The sequence below is a fragment of the Tachysurus fulvidraco genome, chromosome 24 (genome assembly GCF_022655615.1).
Source record: "Tachysurus fulvidraco isolate hzauxx_2018 chromosome 24, HZAU_PFXX_2.0, whole genome shotgun sequence".
In the NCBI taxonomy this organism is placed as follows: Eukaryota; Metazoa; Chordata; class Actinopteri; order Siluriformes; family Bagridae; genus Tachysurus; species Tachysurus fulvidraco.
Window position 1 is genome coordinate 9,208,180 of NC_062541.1, and position 17,311 is coordinate 9,225,490.

The 17,311-nt window shown below is 38.0% G+C and overlaps 1 protein-coding gene across 2 annotated transcripts; it reads left to right on the top strand.

Annotated features, from left to right (window-relative positions):
* The first annotated feature begins 2,359 nt into the window (after positions 1–2,359).
* poc1bl (POC1 centriolar protein homolog B (Chlamydomonas), like) lies at positions 2,360–15,799 on the top strand. 2 transcript variants are annotated; one of them, XM_027175630.2, is made up of 11 exons: positions 2,360–2,726; positions 5,765–6,192; positions 8,005–8,174; positions 9,975–10,164; positions 10,344–10,529; positions 10,836–10,953; positions 11,274–11,450; positions 11,922–12,053; positions 12,446–12,556; positions 13,752–13,904; positions 13,995–15,799. In XM_027175630.2, exons 2-11 carry the CDS (start codon positions 5,813–5,815, stop codon positions 14,121–14,123), a joined length of 1,746 nt encoding a protein of 581 aa, XP_027031431.1. In that variant the 5' UTR covers positions 2,360–2,726; positions 5,765–5,812; the 3' UTR covers positions 14,124–15,799. The 2 variants fall into 2 exon arrangements, with proteins under 2 accessions (XP_027031431.1, XP_047663925.1); XM_047807969.1 differs by having other exon boundaries at positions 5,789–6,192.
* Positions 15,800–17,311: the final 1,512 nt, after the last annotated feature.

The following is a 17,311-nucleotide window of genomic DNA, read 5'->3' on the forward strand; positions in this document are numbered from 1 at the left end:
ATAGCTCTAATTTATAACTAATTGTTTTTGAACACCTAGAAATTCCATTCAAGAATACTCAAGGACTATGATAAAGGCTTCAGAGGCTGATTAGGTTTGTGCATCGAGACAGTAATGGCAGTAATGTAAGAGATGTGACATAAACACCTGCCTTTTAAAGGTTGCTTGAGATCTTATCAAGGAAATAGAACTCTAGCACTTGCAACAAGAATCCTGGAAGAGAAAAAGAGACGTCAGTTGGCTTGGCCAAGGAGAAGAAAGAGAGGCAAAGATCACCAAAGTTGGGGAAATGCCAAGTGTCACAGGTGTTTGGCAAACTCTGTGTTTGAATATTGTCATGCTCCGTAGATACCAGACAGTATCCGGCATTAGCAGGATATGTAGGAAAAGGTTGGTTCCTCCAACTATAAACAAAGTAGGTGGAGAATTTGTAAAGCAGACAGTCCACGAATACAACAAAATATCAAATGATGGCTTATTTTGGAATTTATTACATACCTTATTACATATTACAAGCTGTGAATTAAATATGAATTTGTGTTCATTTACTTTAGAAAAATAACTGTTATGCAAAAAAGATTTCGGTTTGAAGAGTATTAAAAGAAAATAACCATGCACTGACCGGTGACAAATTAAAGGGATAAAAATAATTCTTTGGGTCCACTTGTTTCCTTAACATGAAAAGTCTAGTTCACTCCAAAGAAAACCCAGTTCCAAATTCTTCTGCCTGATCACTATTATTTTATGGTGTAACATTTCTAGCCTGGCAGGAGTGGTTCCTTTCAGTATGACTCCTCCCCAACCCACAGGGCACAATGAGACACTGAATGAGGTTAAAGATGATATAAATCATATGGAATGACCTTCACAGACACTACAGCCTATCCCAATTAAAAATATTAGGAGTGAGGTGTGAAAGAGACGTGGTAAATGTTATTATTAATATTAATAGTGATCCTCTGGAAGACCTGTTGGTCACTCCAATAGAGTTTCTAGTACTTCTAAAATATATATGAAGAAGAATTAAACCGCTGGCAGATCATGGTGGCAAAACACCCGTGTGTGTTTCATTTTGTTACATTTCTCCACAATATAGACTCACATTCCTGTTCTTGCCTGAAAGGTTGTGGAACCTGATGTGGTTTTCTGTTATTCGGAATGCACCATTAAATACGCTATATTCAGCCAGAGCTTGGGTCTTATGATGACTGAAAACCAACCATAAAAATATAAATCAGTTGTGGTCAGTTTTTTTGCTCATATTTATTTAATTGATTATAGATAATGTCATTGTAAACCTATACAGAACTAAGAATGGCATCAAAAGTAAACAAAGAAGAGTCAAAACGATTATCAGTTTTGGTAGCATTTCCTCTCAACTTACTGCCACATAGCAAACTGATTCATGTCTTTGTGTTTACTTACTCTAAAATGTCAGTTCTCATGCACACACGCCATGTGGCCTTTCAACAGCGTGAACCAAATAAGTTTTTATTTTTACAAGGCAGATGAGTTATTTTTAATGCATACTAGTTATTAATTACTATAAGAGCAAATTATATGATGTGAAATTGTTATGGGATAACGTGATCCAAAAATGACTAATATGACATAAAAAATGTGTAACATTGTCGTTCACTCCTGGAATTTTCTGCAGTTACTTTCAACCTCTCTGAACTTAATGGACTAGGTCTACCAAATGTTTTTTAGTTGTTTCTTTGTGTGCGGTTCTCACTGTTGTCACATCCAGAGTGTATTTCAGCCTTGCTCCAATGTTTTTGTATCCCCTGCCATCCTGACTAGAATAAAATGGTTACTAAAGATGAATCGCAATATTATCCAGGCTGAGCATATCCTAGCTTGTGGACTGTCAATAAGAATGCTATCTATCAATCAACCAACCAACAAACCAACCAATCAATCTATCTATCTGTCTGTCTATATAAACAGATGCATGTAAGGCTATTCTCTTGTGGACTGGCAATAAGAATGCTATCTATCTATCTATCTATCTATCTATCTATCTATCTATCTATCTATCTGTCTGTCTGTCTGTCTGTCTGTCTGTCTGTCTGTCTGTCAATGTAAACAGATGCATGGCTAACACGTGCAGCTCCACGCGCACACCAGAACGGTTCCAAATCCTGTATCAAATGTATAACAATGTCCGTAAATGACTTGCTTTGGTATTCAGTTCAGACTGAATCCCTATTACCGATATTATAGTTGTCCTTAACTCTTGTTCACTCGGCTCACTTGCGCTTTCCTGTTTTTAAGGCCAAAGGAAAAGAAACCCGTACAGAATGTTAATCAAAAGTCCATGATCACGTGACCTGGCAGCGCGTCACGTCACGTCACGGCGTGTCAAACTCGAGGGCTTAAGGCACAGCGCTAGCTTCAGAAAAGTGTCAGTTAAAGTCACACGTTATATGTAGATGAGTTACAGCTGCTTCTTGGTCTTGTTCCGGGATCCTGTACCTGGCAGCAGCCTTGTAACGTGACCAGTTTAAAACAGCCCAGAACACAAGGAGCTGACTTCAGACCAGTGATTAGTGACTAACCACATTGTGTCCTGCTGAGAATATGGACTTGTGCATGAAGATGTGCTGTTGGTTATAACTCTACACTCAAACAGCTTAGCTTGCTAAAACTACAGCATTTGTTTTGAGAAGTTTTGCGAGCGTTTCTGCTGCTGTGATCCAGGAAACACGACATGCCGAGAACCGGTAGGACTGTTTATGACTTACAGAACAACACTGCAGACTTTTTGTACTTTGCTAAACATAATTTAGTCCCGTATGCTTCTATGTATGAGCTTTGTGCCAGGAAAAGAAAAGTTAGCTAGCGTACATGACAAAGCTGAAGCAGGACCTCCTGTCGTTCTTGTAAAACTTTTTCTGTCCTCCTCCTCTTCCTCCTCTTCCTCCTACTTTCCCTTCCACCGAAACGACGTGTTGTATCCTTCCTTCTTTACTTCTAGTTTCATTTTAACACCAGTTATTCTTTTGAAACTCTTCAGTTGCAGCATTCAGGTCCACATCATCAAAATGAGACTCAATAACTCAAGCTTTTAAAATTCCTTCATGTTGCTTTCTTTGTGAGTGATTGAATAAATATTTCTGTCTATGAATACAATGCAAGTATTTCAATACAAACTCATTATGTGTGTAGTTTTTTTTGTCTAAATATGTTATGTGCAGTTTTCCATAACATTCAATAATTTCTTAATTTTCTTAATAATTTCTTCTTTCTTAATAACATTCTTAATTTTCTTGTTCTTCCATCCATTTTAAGCAACTGCATGATCCTGGTGGGATCAGCCTAATATTCACTGGTATACACTTTGGATGAGATGACACTAAGTCACAAGGCACCACACACACACACACACACACACACACACACACACACACACACACACACACACACACACACACACACACACACACACACACACACACACACACACACACACACACACACACACACACACACACACACACACACACACACACACACACACACACATACACACAAACACACAAACACACACACATTCACACCTAGGGGCAATATTGCAAAGCTAACAGCTAAGCAGAACATGTAAAACTTCACATAGCCGGTAAACACTCGGAGCATCTGATCCAGATGGAGACCTTGGTTTAGAAAACAAAATCATGGACTGAGATGTTTTTACATCCAAGTACACGTTACAAACAATTACGCTTCTTATTTTTTTAAGGAATGACCACTTCTTTTTTTTTTAAATAATCATTTATAGTTACATTGAATGCTGTGAAACATCTACAAGACACATTAACTCCTGTTATCACTTAAGTTATAGCATTCATTACCTTATTACTACTGACACTACTGTCAGAGCTGCTGAAGTGGAAAATAAATCAAAACCGTCCGGCGAATCAGCTTCGAGTTGTATTTTCAACAGTGCTATTGAATACATACTCGTCCAAATGCCAACTTATTTGTTCCTGAATTGGAAATGAATACTAGTTACCCAAGCATGATATAAATGTATAAATACACTGTTATTAACACACAAACAATAGCCTGTTTAAAGATTATGTGTCCCAATAAGCTGGGATTTTCTGGAATCATGCAAAAATGTTTTTCTTCTTTTTATGGTTGTCCAATGGCACTAGGGATGGAATAGGAATATGGCGCTTTAGGGAAGAAAGTGACCTAGTTCTTAGACTGAACAACAAAAACAAACTATTAATTGCACTCATGACCATGAATGTACTCATGTACTTAGATGAGATTTAAAGCAATGTATCTAATTATCTTCTATCTATCTTGTCTAGAATTACATCAATGGTATAACTGCATCCTTGTCACCAGATATGCTCACACCTCTGGTTTGTCAGATAGTTTGTGAGTAGTAAATTGTACGATGAGAATAAAGCATATTATAATAATCTACTACAGGCCAGTTAATTTAATTTAATTTTCAGTCATACCACAGTCACAAGACACTCATTGTATTCAGCATAATGTAGTCAATATATTAAAGCTTAATACTTCTTAATAGAGAGGGGAATAATAACTATCCCATTAGCGATCGCTTTGTCTCGGTGATGCTTAGCAGAGATTTACTTTGGTATTTGGCTCGGTTGTTCCATCATTCATTTTTCATTCAGAAGCAACATCCTCCTCATAGTTACAAAAATCATGCAAACCTAACCTAATCCTCCTTCAGATCTCCACCGTCATCACAAGTAGCCTTATCTCTTCTGCTTCTGTCTTGTCTCTTGACTCAGTCTCAATTTGGAAATGCTGTAGCTGTCACTGTATTGCATCAGCTGGTGACTTAGCAGATGTGGTTTAAGAATAGAGCAGCAGGGACTAGAGGATGGTGTTGCATCAACCGTCTGCCAGTTCTGCTGTTCATTCAAATCCAAATCCCTGCCTGTTAAAAAATTAATGCCTGACAATTAAGTGATTACACTGGCAACCTCTGAAGCTGATGATAGATTCTGTTCAAACGCAGCCGTTACCATCTCTGCCAGGTGTCACTGTCAGTTTCACTGATTGCAAGGTTTATTTATCAGTCATCAGAACAGTTCAAAATTGTGGGAGTATTGCTGAGCACAGTTTGGAGTTATCTCATTATGACATGGATTATTTGGAGTTTATTTTTTTTTAATGTCTAAACCATGTGTGGTCTAATCATCAAAGCATCATTAAAACTTTGCTCAGACTTGCTGCTCAAATCAGATTTTTTTGTCATGTCAGCAGGAAAGATTTTTCTAGCACTTGGAATGTCAGGAAAGAAAACACAAATACAGACAGATTTTACTACAGGTCACAAATCTAATTAAAATTTTGATTTAGGAACCCTATGAACACAAATCAGAGCTTCTTGATGGAAACAAAATTTGACAACCAAGTAAAATGTTTGTGAAATGAACATAAAAGCAAGTGAGACAATCTTATTTTAACCAAAGCTGCAACACACATGGCTTCCTACAGTCTTTTTGTTTCAGCATATGTTGTACTGTTTTCTGAATTTATTTAGAAATAACTCTGTATATTTCCAATATGCTTAACCATTATAGTGAACTCTCAATGTTGGTAGCTAGCTATGTAGCAAAATGTCACTTGAACTACTTGGCATAGTTACCATAAAAAACAATGTGGATATGCAATGCATGTAAGTGGAAGTATAATCAAACGATTTATATATGTTCAGTGTAAGATTTGCACCAAGCCTAACGAATAATTACATTTATTATTCATATCGTAGTGAGCAGTGTTCTTTGATTGGCAGCTGTGGGTGCCGCCAGCAGTCAGGATGATGAGGGTGCGCTGGTCAAAACACCTGGTTCTTCTGACGAAAGCCGGCTTCTTCCTCTCCGTTCTGTGGCTCTTCTACCTCTTTGTGTTCCGCTCTTCCAACACAGCTCCGGCTGAAAATGGCAGCAAACGCAATATTGAGTCCAGGGTTCCCTTTACGGTGGAAGAAGTGGATGCAGAGACTCTGAAGCGGCCCATTTACGTGAAGAATCCTCCTGACTCGAATGCACATGGAGAGTGGGGCAGAGCCACCCGACTCAACCTTAACTCTGAGGAGAAAAAGCAAGAGGAGGACAGCATCGAGCGCTACGCCATCAACATCTACGTCAGCGACAAGATATCCCTCCATCGCCATATTGAAGATAACAGGATGCACGAGTGAGTTGACCTTCCCCCACTTTGTATAAATTTTTTTTGCCAAACCTTCGATCAACTATCTTCGATTAACAGCATGACCTGAGGCATTTTGTTTCTCTTAAACAACAGTAACTAGCAGAGTTTTAAACAATGACACATTGTACATGTCTGTTAATATTTTTGCTTGATATTGTGACACCAAAACGATTTCATATTATCACTTATGTAGTAGACGTCACTGTGGATGCAGTTAGTTTTGAGTCACTGCTTTTATTGTTCTGTTTTAATGGCTAAAGCTTTGCTAGCTAAATCCTTGTTTGTAGCAATAACACATACACCACAGATGCAGTAGAGATTATGTTTCGCAGGACTGGAGTGTTCACTAAGCAAGAAATCAGGTCATTTGTGATGTTTCATTGATCTGGTTCCCTGCCTCATGGTTGAGTGCATTTAAAGACAGCTACAGATTGCTGCCTTAACATGAATGAAATGAATTGTTTTTGAAAAAGCAGTCACTGTGACCTGGTTACAGTTTTCATCGTGTTATCTCCGATTGTGATTCAGGAACTTTCCACGTGTGCGCTTCTCTTTGCCAGACTTCCTGGTGAGGCTAGTTTAGTCACTGTGTGGTTTTACGTTCTGTCATGTTGCATTTTTCTAATAAAACCCAGACCTCATTAGAGAGATGGAAGTTAAAATTACCATCCTGCCCACACACACACACACACACACATTCCCTATCCATTAGCACAAATCAGTCGTGTTGGTTTACTCAGTGCTTACTCAGAGTCTGAATTTTTCTGATTTTGGCACTTTAAAACTTCTCCATACATTTTTAAAACGTACTTTGATAAGAGGTAGGGATATAAAATTAAAATCTCCCTTTTCCCCGTCTTTGTTGCGGTGAAGTTATCTTCTTCACGTATCACTGCTAGTTTCCATGTCAGTTATCGCCCCCACTTATTGCCCCGTTGCCCCATTTATTTCCCAATTGATGACTTTTTTGTCACTTGTCATGTTGAGTGATATTTAAAGATAAAAATGTACTGCTTCTGATTCAGGGCTTCTTATTGAAGCTTTTGTGGTAGTGTTTTGGACTAAACCCATTGATGTCTAAAAAACACAAGCTGTCACCTTCTATTTAGTCAAGCATACTGATGTCGTATTCTCTTAACCATTGCTTTCTTTCCTCTTCTCTCACACTGGCTTCTGTTCCCCAGACTCTTATGAAAACAGCTCTGGCATTTTTACCAGATGTGCTAAGAGTCATTTACTTTGTGCACCGCTGTTATTCCTTTGCACAGAATTTTTTTTAATTTTATGCACTGTTTTTTTAAAACCTAAATATCCCAAGACAAAAAAAATCCTGGAATCCTGACTGTATGATGAAGTCTGTTGGTCTTGGTTACTCTGTGTCTTGAATATATCCTCCAGTGTTTTATGTTTCCTTAAAGAACTCTTGCCACGGTTCTTTAGACATAACATCTGTAGCGTAATCATCATTTCCACACCAAAATATTTTCAGGTTACAGACTTGAATATCGTAATGGAATTTAAAATAGTGAAAAAAAATAAAAATCTAAACGCCTGTTACAGACAAACGGTAACACTCTTCAGATAAACAGGAGAAATTTTTTTTTACTAAATCTATTTAATTGTATTGGACATTTTAGTAGTGGATTGTTATGTTTATTGTGTTTAAATACACTTTTCTATCATTTGTATGTGCCATGCCGGTTTTACATTTCTTTCTCTTTTCTTTGTAATGTTTCTTACAAAAAGGTAATGTTTCTTTACAACATGCACTAATTGTTAATGACTGCATATCGACAGATGTAAAAGCAAGACGTATAACATCCGTCACCTTCCAACCACATCTGTGGTCATCGCCTTCTATAACGAGGCCTGGTCCACCCTGCTAAGAACCATCCATAGTGTCTTGGAGACCACACCTGCTGTACTGCTGAAAGATATCATTCTCGTTGATGACTTGAGTGACCGAGGTGAGATGGAAAGGTTGCCTGTGTGAATAAGAGAGAGTGACTCTAGTCACCGCCAAGTGATTACCTAAATGCTAATTCATCTTGGGTTGAATTCAAGCCTGCCATTTTAGACATTATGCAACTTCCTGTAGTTTGAATCTTAGCTGATCTAATAAGGAGACCATTTCTTTTCTGTGTCTCCCGCAAGCTGCCAAAATGGCACAATTGCTCTACTAAGCTATGCTTTTAATTACATTGTGATAAATTATGATCTGAATTATTATCACAATATAAAATGTTTAGAGTATAAGTTGGATGGATTTATATATTTTTTCTTGCCATTCACATGTAAGAAATGAAAACGTAAACATGGCATGTATATGGATGGCGTAGCCTTTTTTGGAAACAAAGTAGGCCTTATGTCTATTGTCACACTAAACCCATTATGGGATTAGTGTGACAATAGACATAAGGCCTACTTTGAATTTACCTTGACAACAAAAAGCAGATGGTGAACTCCCTGTTTAAGCCTTAAAATACCTTCTGAGTAATTTCTTCAACCACTCATTCCTCAGGTTGTTAGTGACCTGTCATTTAGATCGACGACAAAGTATATCAGCTATAAGAGAGTGTGAATAAGAGAGAGTGGTTATACTTTAATACACTATAATACTATAGTATAATATACTTGATTATAAATGTGTTGTAAGTCATAAAAATTTAACAGAAGTAGTGGACTGAGATCAGGTTGAAAAACTCTGCCGTAGTAAAATGTTAAAATGTTAAATACAACAGATAAAGGAACACATGAACACATTTTTTCCTTTCACTGAGTCAAATGCCATGTTTGGGCATAGATCACGGACAAATGAAAGTAAAAATTTTTTTAAAAACACAACAAATGCTAACCTGCAGTTAGTCGTGCAGGATTGAGGTCATGTGTATTTGAGTCTGTACAGACGGTAGCTGGGAATAGTGGTAGAAATTCAACTTCCAAAGTGATATAAAGTTAATGGATTTGGAAGACAACGCAAAATGTGAAAGACCAAGAAAACTTTTGCATAGAAATAATAATATGCTGGCTAGAAATACAAAACCTCCATGTGACACCAAGGACCTGTGAAAAGTTTTAGTTGACACTGTGGGTGCACCATTCTGCTGTGAAGTATTGCGTGAACAATTCTGATCCGCAAGGAAGAGTCATCAGAAGAAAACTTACCTGCAACCTAATTACAGTAGTTAATGTTTGACATATGGAAAACAATATTTCGATAATCCAGCGAGTTTTTGTAAGTAAATACTATGGACTAATGAAGCAAAACAGGAAAACTTTGTCCACAATCACCAAAGGTATTTTTGAAGAAAAAAAAAAGAGCAACAGTTGATGAAAGAAACACGTTGCCAGCTATTAATCATGAGGGTGAATCGGTTATGCTTTGGGGTTGTTTGGCATCAACTGGCACCTGAAATATAGGTAAATATCAGCGAATTCTGGAAGCAAATGTGACACTTTTTGTCAAGAACAGAAGATGTAAATAGACTGGTGTCTACAATATGACCATGACCCAGGTGCACTTGATTATAAATGTGTTGTAAGTCATAAAAATTTAACAGTAGTAGTGGACTGAGATCAGCTTGAAAAACTCTGGCGTATTTCTTGAAGGATTAAATATTATACTGTCTAATCTATGCAGGACTGTTAACAAAGATTTACTGCTGATGGATTACGTGTTTGCTGCTGTAGTAGAAAACTGTTAACTGATTAAACCCAGTGATAGAGATGCACCACAAACGCTTATTCTCTCATGGTGGAAACTGCAGGCTATCTGAAATCCCAATTGGAGGAGTACATTAGCAACCTGGAGCGTGTGCGCCTCATCCGCACAAATAAGAGAGAAGGACTGGTCCGAGCTCGGCTTATCGGTGCCACCTACGCCACAGGAGATGTACTCACATTTCTGGACTGCCACTGTGAGTGCGTGTCTGGATGGATTGAGCCTCTTCTGGAAAGGTATATGCAATCACATGAGCTCATGGAGAATTACTAATGTAAGTTGTAAAAAAAACAACATAGTGGAAAAATAACATCATGATTTTACTAGAATAGCTTAAATATACAGTGATAATGACTTTTATTCGCGAATCCCGAGGAAGTTTACCTGCAGCCTGGTTTTATGTTTTTTTTTTCAGGATTGCTGAGAAACAAGACACTGTTATCTGTCCAGTGATTGACACCATTGACTGGAACACATTTGAGTTTTACATGCAGACTGATGAGCCCATGGTGGGTGGTTTTGACTGGCGGCTGACATTCCAGTGGCACAGTGTGCCTGAGGCGGACCGCAAAATACGGAAATCCCGAATAGACCCCATTAGGTCAGTGTTCATTTGGCCTCTCTACAGGTCAGAGTTTGACTTGCTTTGTTGCTGGATGAAAACAGATAAGTCAGTGAATGTAAAATAACCCACGATTACCACGTGTGGACAATTCATAAATTCATTAAATAGACCACCAGACAAGTAAAAGCAGCAGAACACTCCACTACTATGAATAAACCACTAATAGCATAGACAGGACATTTGCCTGTGCTGGGAACCTTGTCTAGTGTCTACCTCTGCTTACTAGACAATTGTATAGAAGTGCTCATGGATATCCGTGCCAATGTCCCGCACTCTTCACAGATCTCCCACCATGGCCGGAGGTCTGTTTGCCGTAAGCAAGTCCTACTTTCAATATCTGGGTACTTATGACACAGGCATGGAGGTGTGGGGAGGAGAGAATCTGGAGCTTTCCTTCAGGGTAAGATCTTATTAGCTGTTCTCTTGTTTTTAGTTGCTTGGTTGGCATGATAGTTTTGTGGTCTGGACCATTCACAATTAATTGCACTCATACATATAGGATTGCTTCTGGCATGTAGGTAAAAATCAAGATTGATGAAGCATACATGTAATTAATGTTTAATGCATGTGGAAACACAATACACTGGAGTTCAAGAGACCTGAAGGAGAAAATGTTTAATTGATAATTGTTAATAGGTTAACAAAACGGTATAATAATAATAATTCTGAAGCACTAGGGAAAACTCTGATTCTTTCTGTTACTTGTAACATTATTTCCAGGTTTGGCAGTGTGGAGGCTCACTGGAGATTCACCCCTGTTCCCATGTGGGTCATGTTTTCCCTAAGAAGGCACCATATGCCAGGCCAAAGTTTCTCCAGAACACAGTACGAGCTGCTGAGGTCTGGATGGATTCTTACAAGGACCTTTTCTATAACCGCAACCCTCCTGCTCGTAAGGTGCAGACTAGAGTTTTATTTGTGCCATTTTTGTTCTACTGTTGATTGAGCTTCTTAATGTACCGTTGGATATTGATAAAGAAAGTAGGCCATGTGTTTCAAACAGTACATTACACCTCTAATGTACATTGGCAGTTGATCACTGAATGCAGCTGTTTAAATGTATTACGTGGAAAGTAAATCATGTGTAATGTTAGTAAAAGGCAAACACTCTAGCTTTACTTTTGTGACCGTTATGGGTGTGAAGTTATTTGACTAATCTTACAGGTTAGCTGTGTGTGTGACTTGGGTTTATATACTCTGAATGACTTGTAAGGCTAGGGCCACGTCATCATCATTTTACAGGAAACAAATTAAACTCTAGAGAATAATAGTAATAAGTTCGTTTTGTTTCTTAAATAGTGGGTTCATGGCTTTTATTTTTCTGTGCTACATCTAACAACTAACTTATAAACACTTTTCTTCTTATAGGTGACATACGGGGACATTTCAGACAGGATTCTCTTACGAGAGCGGCTGAAGTGCAGGACGTTTGATTGGTATCTAAAGAACATCTACCCAGATCTGCATGTACCTGAGGACAGACCTGACTGGCATGGAGCTGTAAGTTGAATTTAATTGAATTTGAATTTTTTTAAAAAGTGCAGTTTAATGAGTGCACTTTTAATTATAGAGAAATTGAAAAAGTTCAGCATTCAAAAAATAATTACACTAATCGACGTCTTTAAATAGTTTGTAGTGTGTGAATGTGAGTGTGTGTGCAGGATTCTTACCCTGTTCATGGTGTCACCCCAATCATGCACTGGGTCTACTGGGATAGGTTTTAGGCTCCCTATGACCCTGCATTGACTAAGCAGTATAGGAAATAGATGGATGGATAAAATTTTATGACTTCAGATTAGGTTTATGGTTAGCGTAGAGACTTTATGTTTATTGGATTATCTCCTATTCCTTTCTGTCACTCCTCTAATATTCTGTCCGTATTTCCTGTACAGGTCCGTAGTGGTGGGATTCCCTCTGAGTGTCTGGACTACAACGCTCCAGATCACAATCCCACAGGGGCTCACCTGTCGTTGTTCGGCTGTCATGGACAAGGAGGGAATCAGGTATTTAGCACGCCTATCTCCTTACTAAAAGAAAAACACCTAATAAAATAAACACAAAAAGTTTGCTATTCATGATTGAACAATCGCAAAACCTGAACGTGGCCCTGAGGTGTTTTCTGTACAGTTAGGTCATAAAACCAAACGCAGGTATCATGTATCATATCACAGCTGAACAGGAATCCATGGTTAAGCATGTCATCCTGTTTAATTCCCAAAGTTGAATAAGTGAATTGTTTGTATGAATGTATAATTAATGACGAGCGTCTAGGACGGATATCACTGATTATTCATTAATGCTGTGCATCAGATGTCTCTGAGAAAAAGCACTATGTGTGAGTGCAAATCTACCTTAGCTACATGTTCACAAAGACTAGCATTGCATAAAAGATGAATGAGATTCCTTGTGCAGAAAGCCTCATATTGTCTGGGTAAATACGTTTGGGTTTGACCGAGTAGGACTGGGTGAGTGAATTGTGTCTCTTGGTAATTAATTACCTTTCCTGTCATTATGTGGTCATCTGATACAGTAATTGGACTTTTTTTCTTTAGGGATTAGTGTGTCTAAATCTGAGCTTGTAGGAAGTTTTGACTCCATGCTTTAATTAAACCTAGTCATTAAATCGGAAGTCTCAGAGTAGGAACATTACCAAACAGTACAGGGCTGTGGTTCTGCAAACTGTGTGTTTAACTGTAAAGCTATGCCTTGCCCTTGAATGTTATCTTTAGGAGAAAGTACATGTTTACTTGCTAATTATTAACTTCGCCTTCATTTTCCCTCGCACTTAAATGGCAGAGAAAATATACAAGAAATGAAAATTACTTTAAGGCGACTTTATTGATTTCATTAATTGATTCAAAAGTTATTTTATCTGTACAGATTAAATTTTTAATATTTTACCATAAACATGATTGGACTGTTTTTAGAAAGAAAGGTATACTAATTAACTTTCATCCCATTGTACTGATTGTTTATATACTTTTCCATTATTAGCATTGTAGTATTTATTATACTTTTTTGTTGGTTATATTTTTATGTGTTGTCATATTGAATCTTTTTATCATTATTAGTTAGTTATTTAGTGATTTAGTTAATTTAGTAATATTAGATTTCTGGAAGGCATTACCACTTTAAGAATTTTAAGCAATTATTGTGCTAATCAACAATAATATTCCCTCGTGTCGCTTTCTTTGCAAGTATTTTGAGTACACCTCATATAAGGAAATCCGCTATAACTCAGTAACTGAGCTGTGTGCGGAGTATTCGAATGGCCAGAACCACATAGGCATGAAACACTGCCCCCGAGACGGCGAGCAAGTTCCTCCCACCATCGTCTGGGAGATCAGAGATGTGAGTGTCGCCTCCCATACCACATCACATACTCCGGATAAACTTTTGTGCTTTCTAAACTATAGCTAAACTATTATTTTGTCTTTTCAGAATGGAAGTATCTATCACCCTCTTTCAAACAAGTGCATAACTGCATACCGTACAGCAGAGGGTCGGACCGATGTGCAAATGCAAAAATGCTCTAACGAAGACATAAACCAGCGCTGGAAGTTTGAATGATTGGGATTTTGACAGTATGTCAAATTCAAGTTGTGCATTTTATATGAAGTCTAAGCCTCAAATCAGTAACTTGTCTAAAGTTATATACATTTTATGTTGCTCTGGGAGACTGTAAATCCTATTGGTCAGGACTGACTGGATTTAAGCGCAATGAAGATGTGCTAAAACTAATTACGGGACTAGGAAGGAACTATTTCAGTGGCTCAGAAAGAAATATATTCTAAATTGTTCATTGACAGAAACGTGCAAGGCCTTTGGCTTGTTGATGAGTAGACTAGGCTCTGTACAGTGCCTTTGAAAACCAAAGGTGATCAAGTTTCTGTTTTCATTGTATGACATGTACATGATCAATAATGGTGCAATACTGTACCAAAATTCCTTTTTGTAGCAATATGGGGAAGGAAATATCGTTGTGTTGGAACACCTTTTGTGTTTACATGATTGCACTATGTACTGATACGTCAGCAGAACTGTAAGTTGTGACTCAAAACTAAGCTTTTATATTCATAAAAGTTTTTTTTAGAAGACAAGTATTTCAGGGAGTGGCAAGAACCTGTTTAGCTTGCTGTACTCTTTATATTTTCTAGTCACGACATTCTAGCCCTTGCTTGCAAGCATGTTGATATTTGTTCTTGTACACAGCCCTGTTAACGTCTTTTCATTATGTTGTGGGTTTATTTTCTAGTAACCTCCACAAACGTGTTCTGCACCAACACACTGTGCCTGATTTCAACTGCAAAATCATTTACAATGAATCATAGATTACATTTTTTCTCAGTTAAGTTTCAAATTAAGGGCTGATTGTGGAGGCTATACTTTAACTTGTCTACAGATTTAGTACAAAGAATATTTCTGAAATCAAATCAGTTTATGAGAACTGCTGTGCCTTAATCAGATAGTAATCAAATAATGTTTAACAGCAAAAACAGGTGCTCTCCATTTCATTCTGTACATGATGCTAGAGGGGGTGAATCTTTTTTTTTTTATGAATGAGGGTGATGTAATGAATGATCTCATAACTTACTGAAATGCAGTGAGATGATTGTTCGCTAGAATTTATGCACAAATGTGTGAACTTGTCCACAAAAACCTGCCTGTGTTGAGACATCCAGTTTAATTTATGTATTCAAATGTTGTGCTTTGGGTGTAATGTAACGAGTCTTAAATGTTAGCCGAAGGAAAACATTTAAAACTGCTGTTAGTCGTTTTCTTTTGAGTCATCCAGATGTCAGAATAATACTGTATAATTTTAGTGTGAAATAGCTCAATTACAGGACCAGTCATTCTTCCAGTCATTTCATGGACATTACAATATACTGTGGACTTAAATGCTCTACATCATGGACTTGTTTCGGCTCTTCACATTTGTGATATTAATCAGTTATTTCTGAGGATAAATCTGTTTTTTTTCTTTTCTTTTATGTTTGTTGATGTTTAAACATGGTGTGAAGGGACCTTTATATGATGGTGTGAATGATATTCCAAACTACTGATTAAGCACAAAGTGTGACGGTTATCCTCTGTACCATACAGTACAATCATTGTATTATGTTCATTGTACTGAATCAACCGTGTTAACTCAATGGTCAGTGCAGTTTAAATGGATCAAATATGTTCTTTTTGAAACTATGAGAATCAAACTTTCACATCATAAAAACAAGAAAGATTTTTCTGAGCGTTGCCTCTGTCTGTGCTCTGTTGCAGTGCCATCTTGTGGTATGCATTAAATTATTGAATGACACTGGATCTTCTGCAAGTTTTTAAAAGACTCCAGTTAGGTGTGCAGTCTAGCATTGTGTATTACAACAGCCTTTGTTACTTTTATAATAAGAGTTCTCATACCATTTGGCACTCAGAGTACTGTTTCTTCAGTGGTAGTATCATCAATTATTGATTTTAATATGGATAAACATGAAATTTCTTCCACACTGTCATGTCAAGGATATCTAGTTTCCACATATTGATAGGAAAAAAAAACAATCAAAACCTTTTCAGAGAACCTTTTCAATTTGCAAATAAATGTTCAGCCCTAGGGGGCACGGTGGCTTAGTGGGTAGCACGTTCACCTCACACCTCCAGGGTCGGGGTTCGATTCCCGCCTCCGCCTTGTGTGTGCGGAGTTTGCATGTTCTCCCCGTGCCTCGGGGGTTTCCTCCGGGTACTCCGGTTTCCTCCCCCGGTCCAAAGACATGCATGGTAGGTTGATTGGCATCTCTGGAAAAATTGTCCGTAGTGTGTGATTGTGTGAGTGAATGAGAGTGTGTGTGTGTGTGTGTGTGCCCTGCGATGGGTTGGCACTCCGTCCAGGGTGTATCCTGCCTTGATGCCCGATGACGCCTGAGATAGGCACAGGCTCCCCGTGACCCGAGGTAGTTCGGATAAAGCGGTAGAAAATGAATGAATGTTCAGCCCTATGACCTGCAAAACAGTGTGAACCCCCGATAAATTTCATCTTCTCGGGTGAAAATGTACAATCAAGTCACATTTTAAAAGCTGTTCATTCATTTTTAGGCAAATAAAGTAAAACACTGCACTCTGTAATGCCTCAAATGACATTAAGCTGTAAGTGAACGCACCATGTGCTGACATGGTTTGCATGAATGATGTGCCTGAAACTCCTATACTAATGGGACAGATAACCATCAGTTCCAGTCATCTCCTGTCATTCAGTCTAGCCCACATGGATCACAACAACATGGGACCTTTCTGTCTAAACAGCATCTTCATCAGGAATAATAGAAAAGTCCCACAGCAGCACATTTTCAGGCCCAGGGTAAGTATAAAAAATCACTCCTGTTACCAGTGACGGCTGGTCGTCTAATATCAATCAGCAGCTTGACAACAGGCTATTAGTGTTGAGCAATGCATTATATTACAGGGTCTAATTGATGACTTAGTAAGAATGATTTGAGGCAAACCATTAAACACACACACACACACACACACACACACACACACACACACACACACACACACACACACACACACACACACAATGGTAAATAGGTAGCAGCATTCCTGACTTGATGACTTGTGTTTCAATTCTGTTATCTGTTATTACTGGAGCTACTGATGTCCTCTGAATGCCAATCATGTTAAACAGAAAAGTTATAATGTTAACAAATTGCTTGTGCCATCCTTTAATTTGCTGTTTACTTAGATGTCTAATTTCTCATGCAAAGGCATTT

Bases quoted from the DNA above. Each gene is read 5' to 3' on its own strand.
- poc1bl (XM_027175630.2), top strand. From the start codon at position 5,813: ATGATGAGGGTGCGCTGGTCAAAACACCTGGTTCTTCTGACGAAAGCC. The intron at 11,451-11,921 runs GTGCAGACTAGA...TTCTTCTTATAG, and splicing joins GCAACCCTCCTGCTCGTAAG to GTGACATACGGGGACATTTC. The intron at 12,557-13,751 runs GTATTTAGCACG...TTTCTTTGCAAG, and splicing joins ATGGACAAGGAGGGAATCAG to TATTTTGAGTACACCTCATA.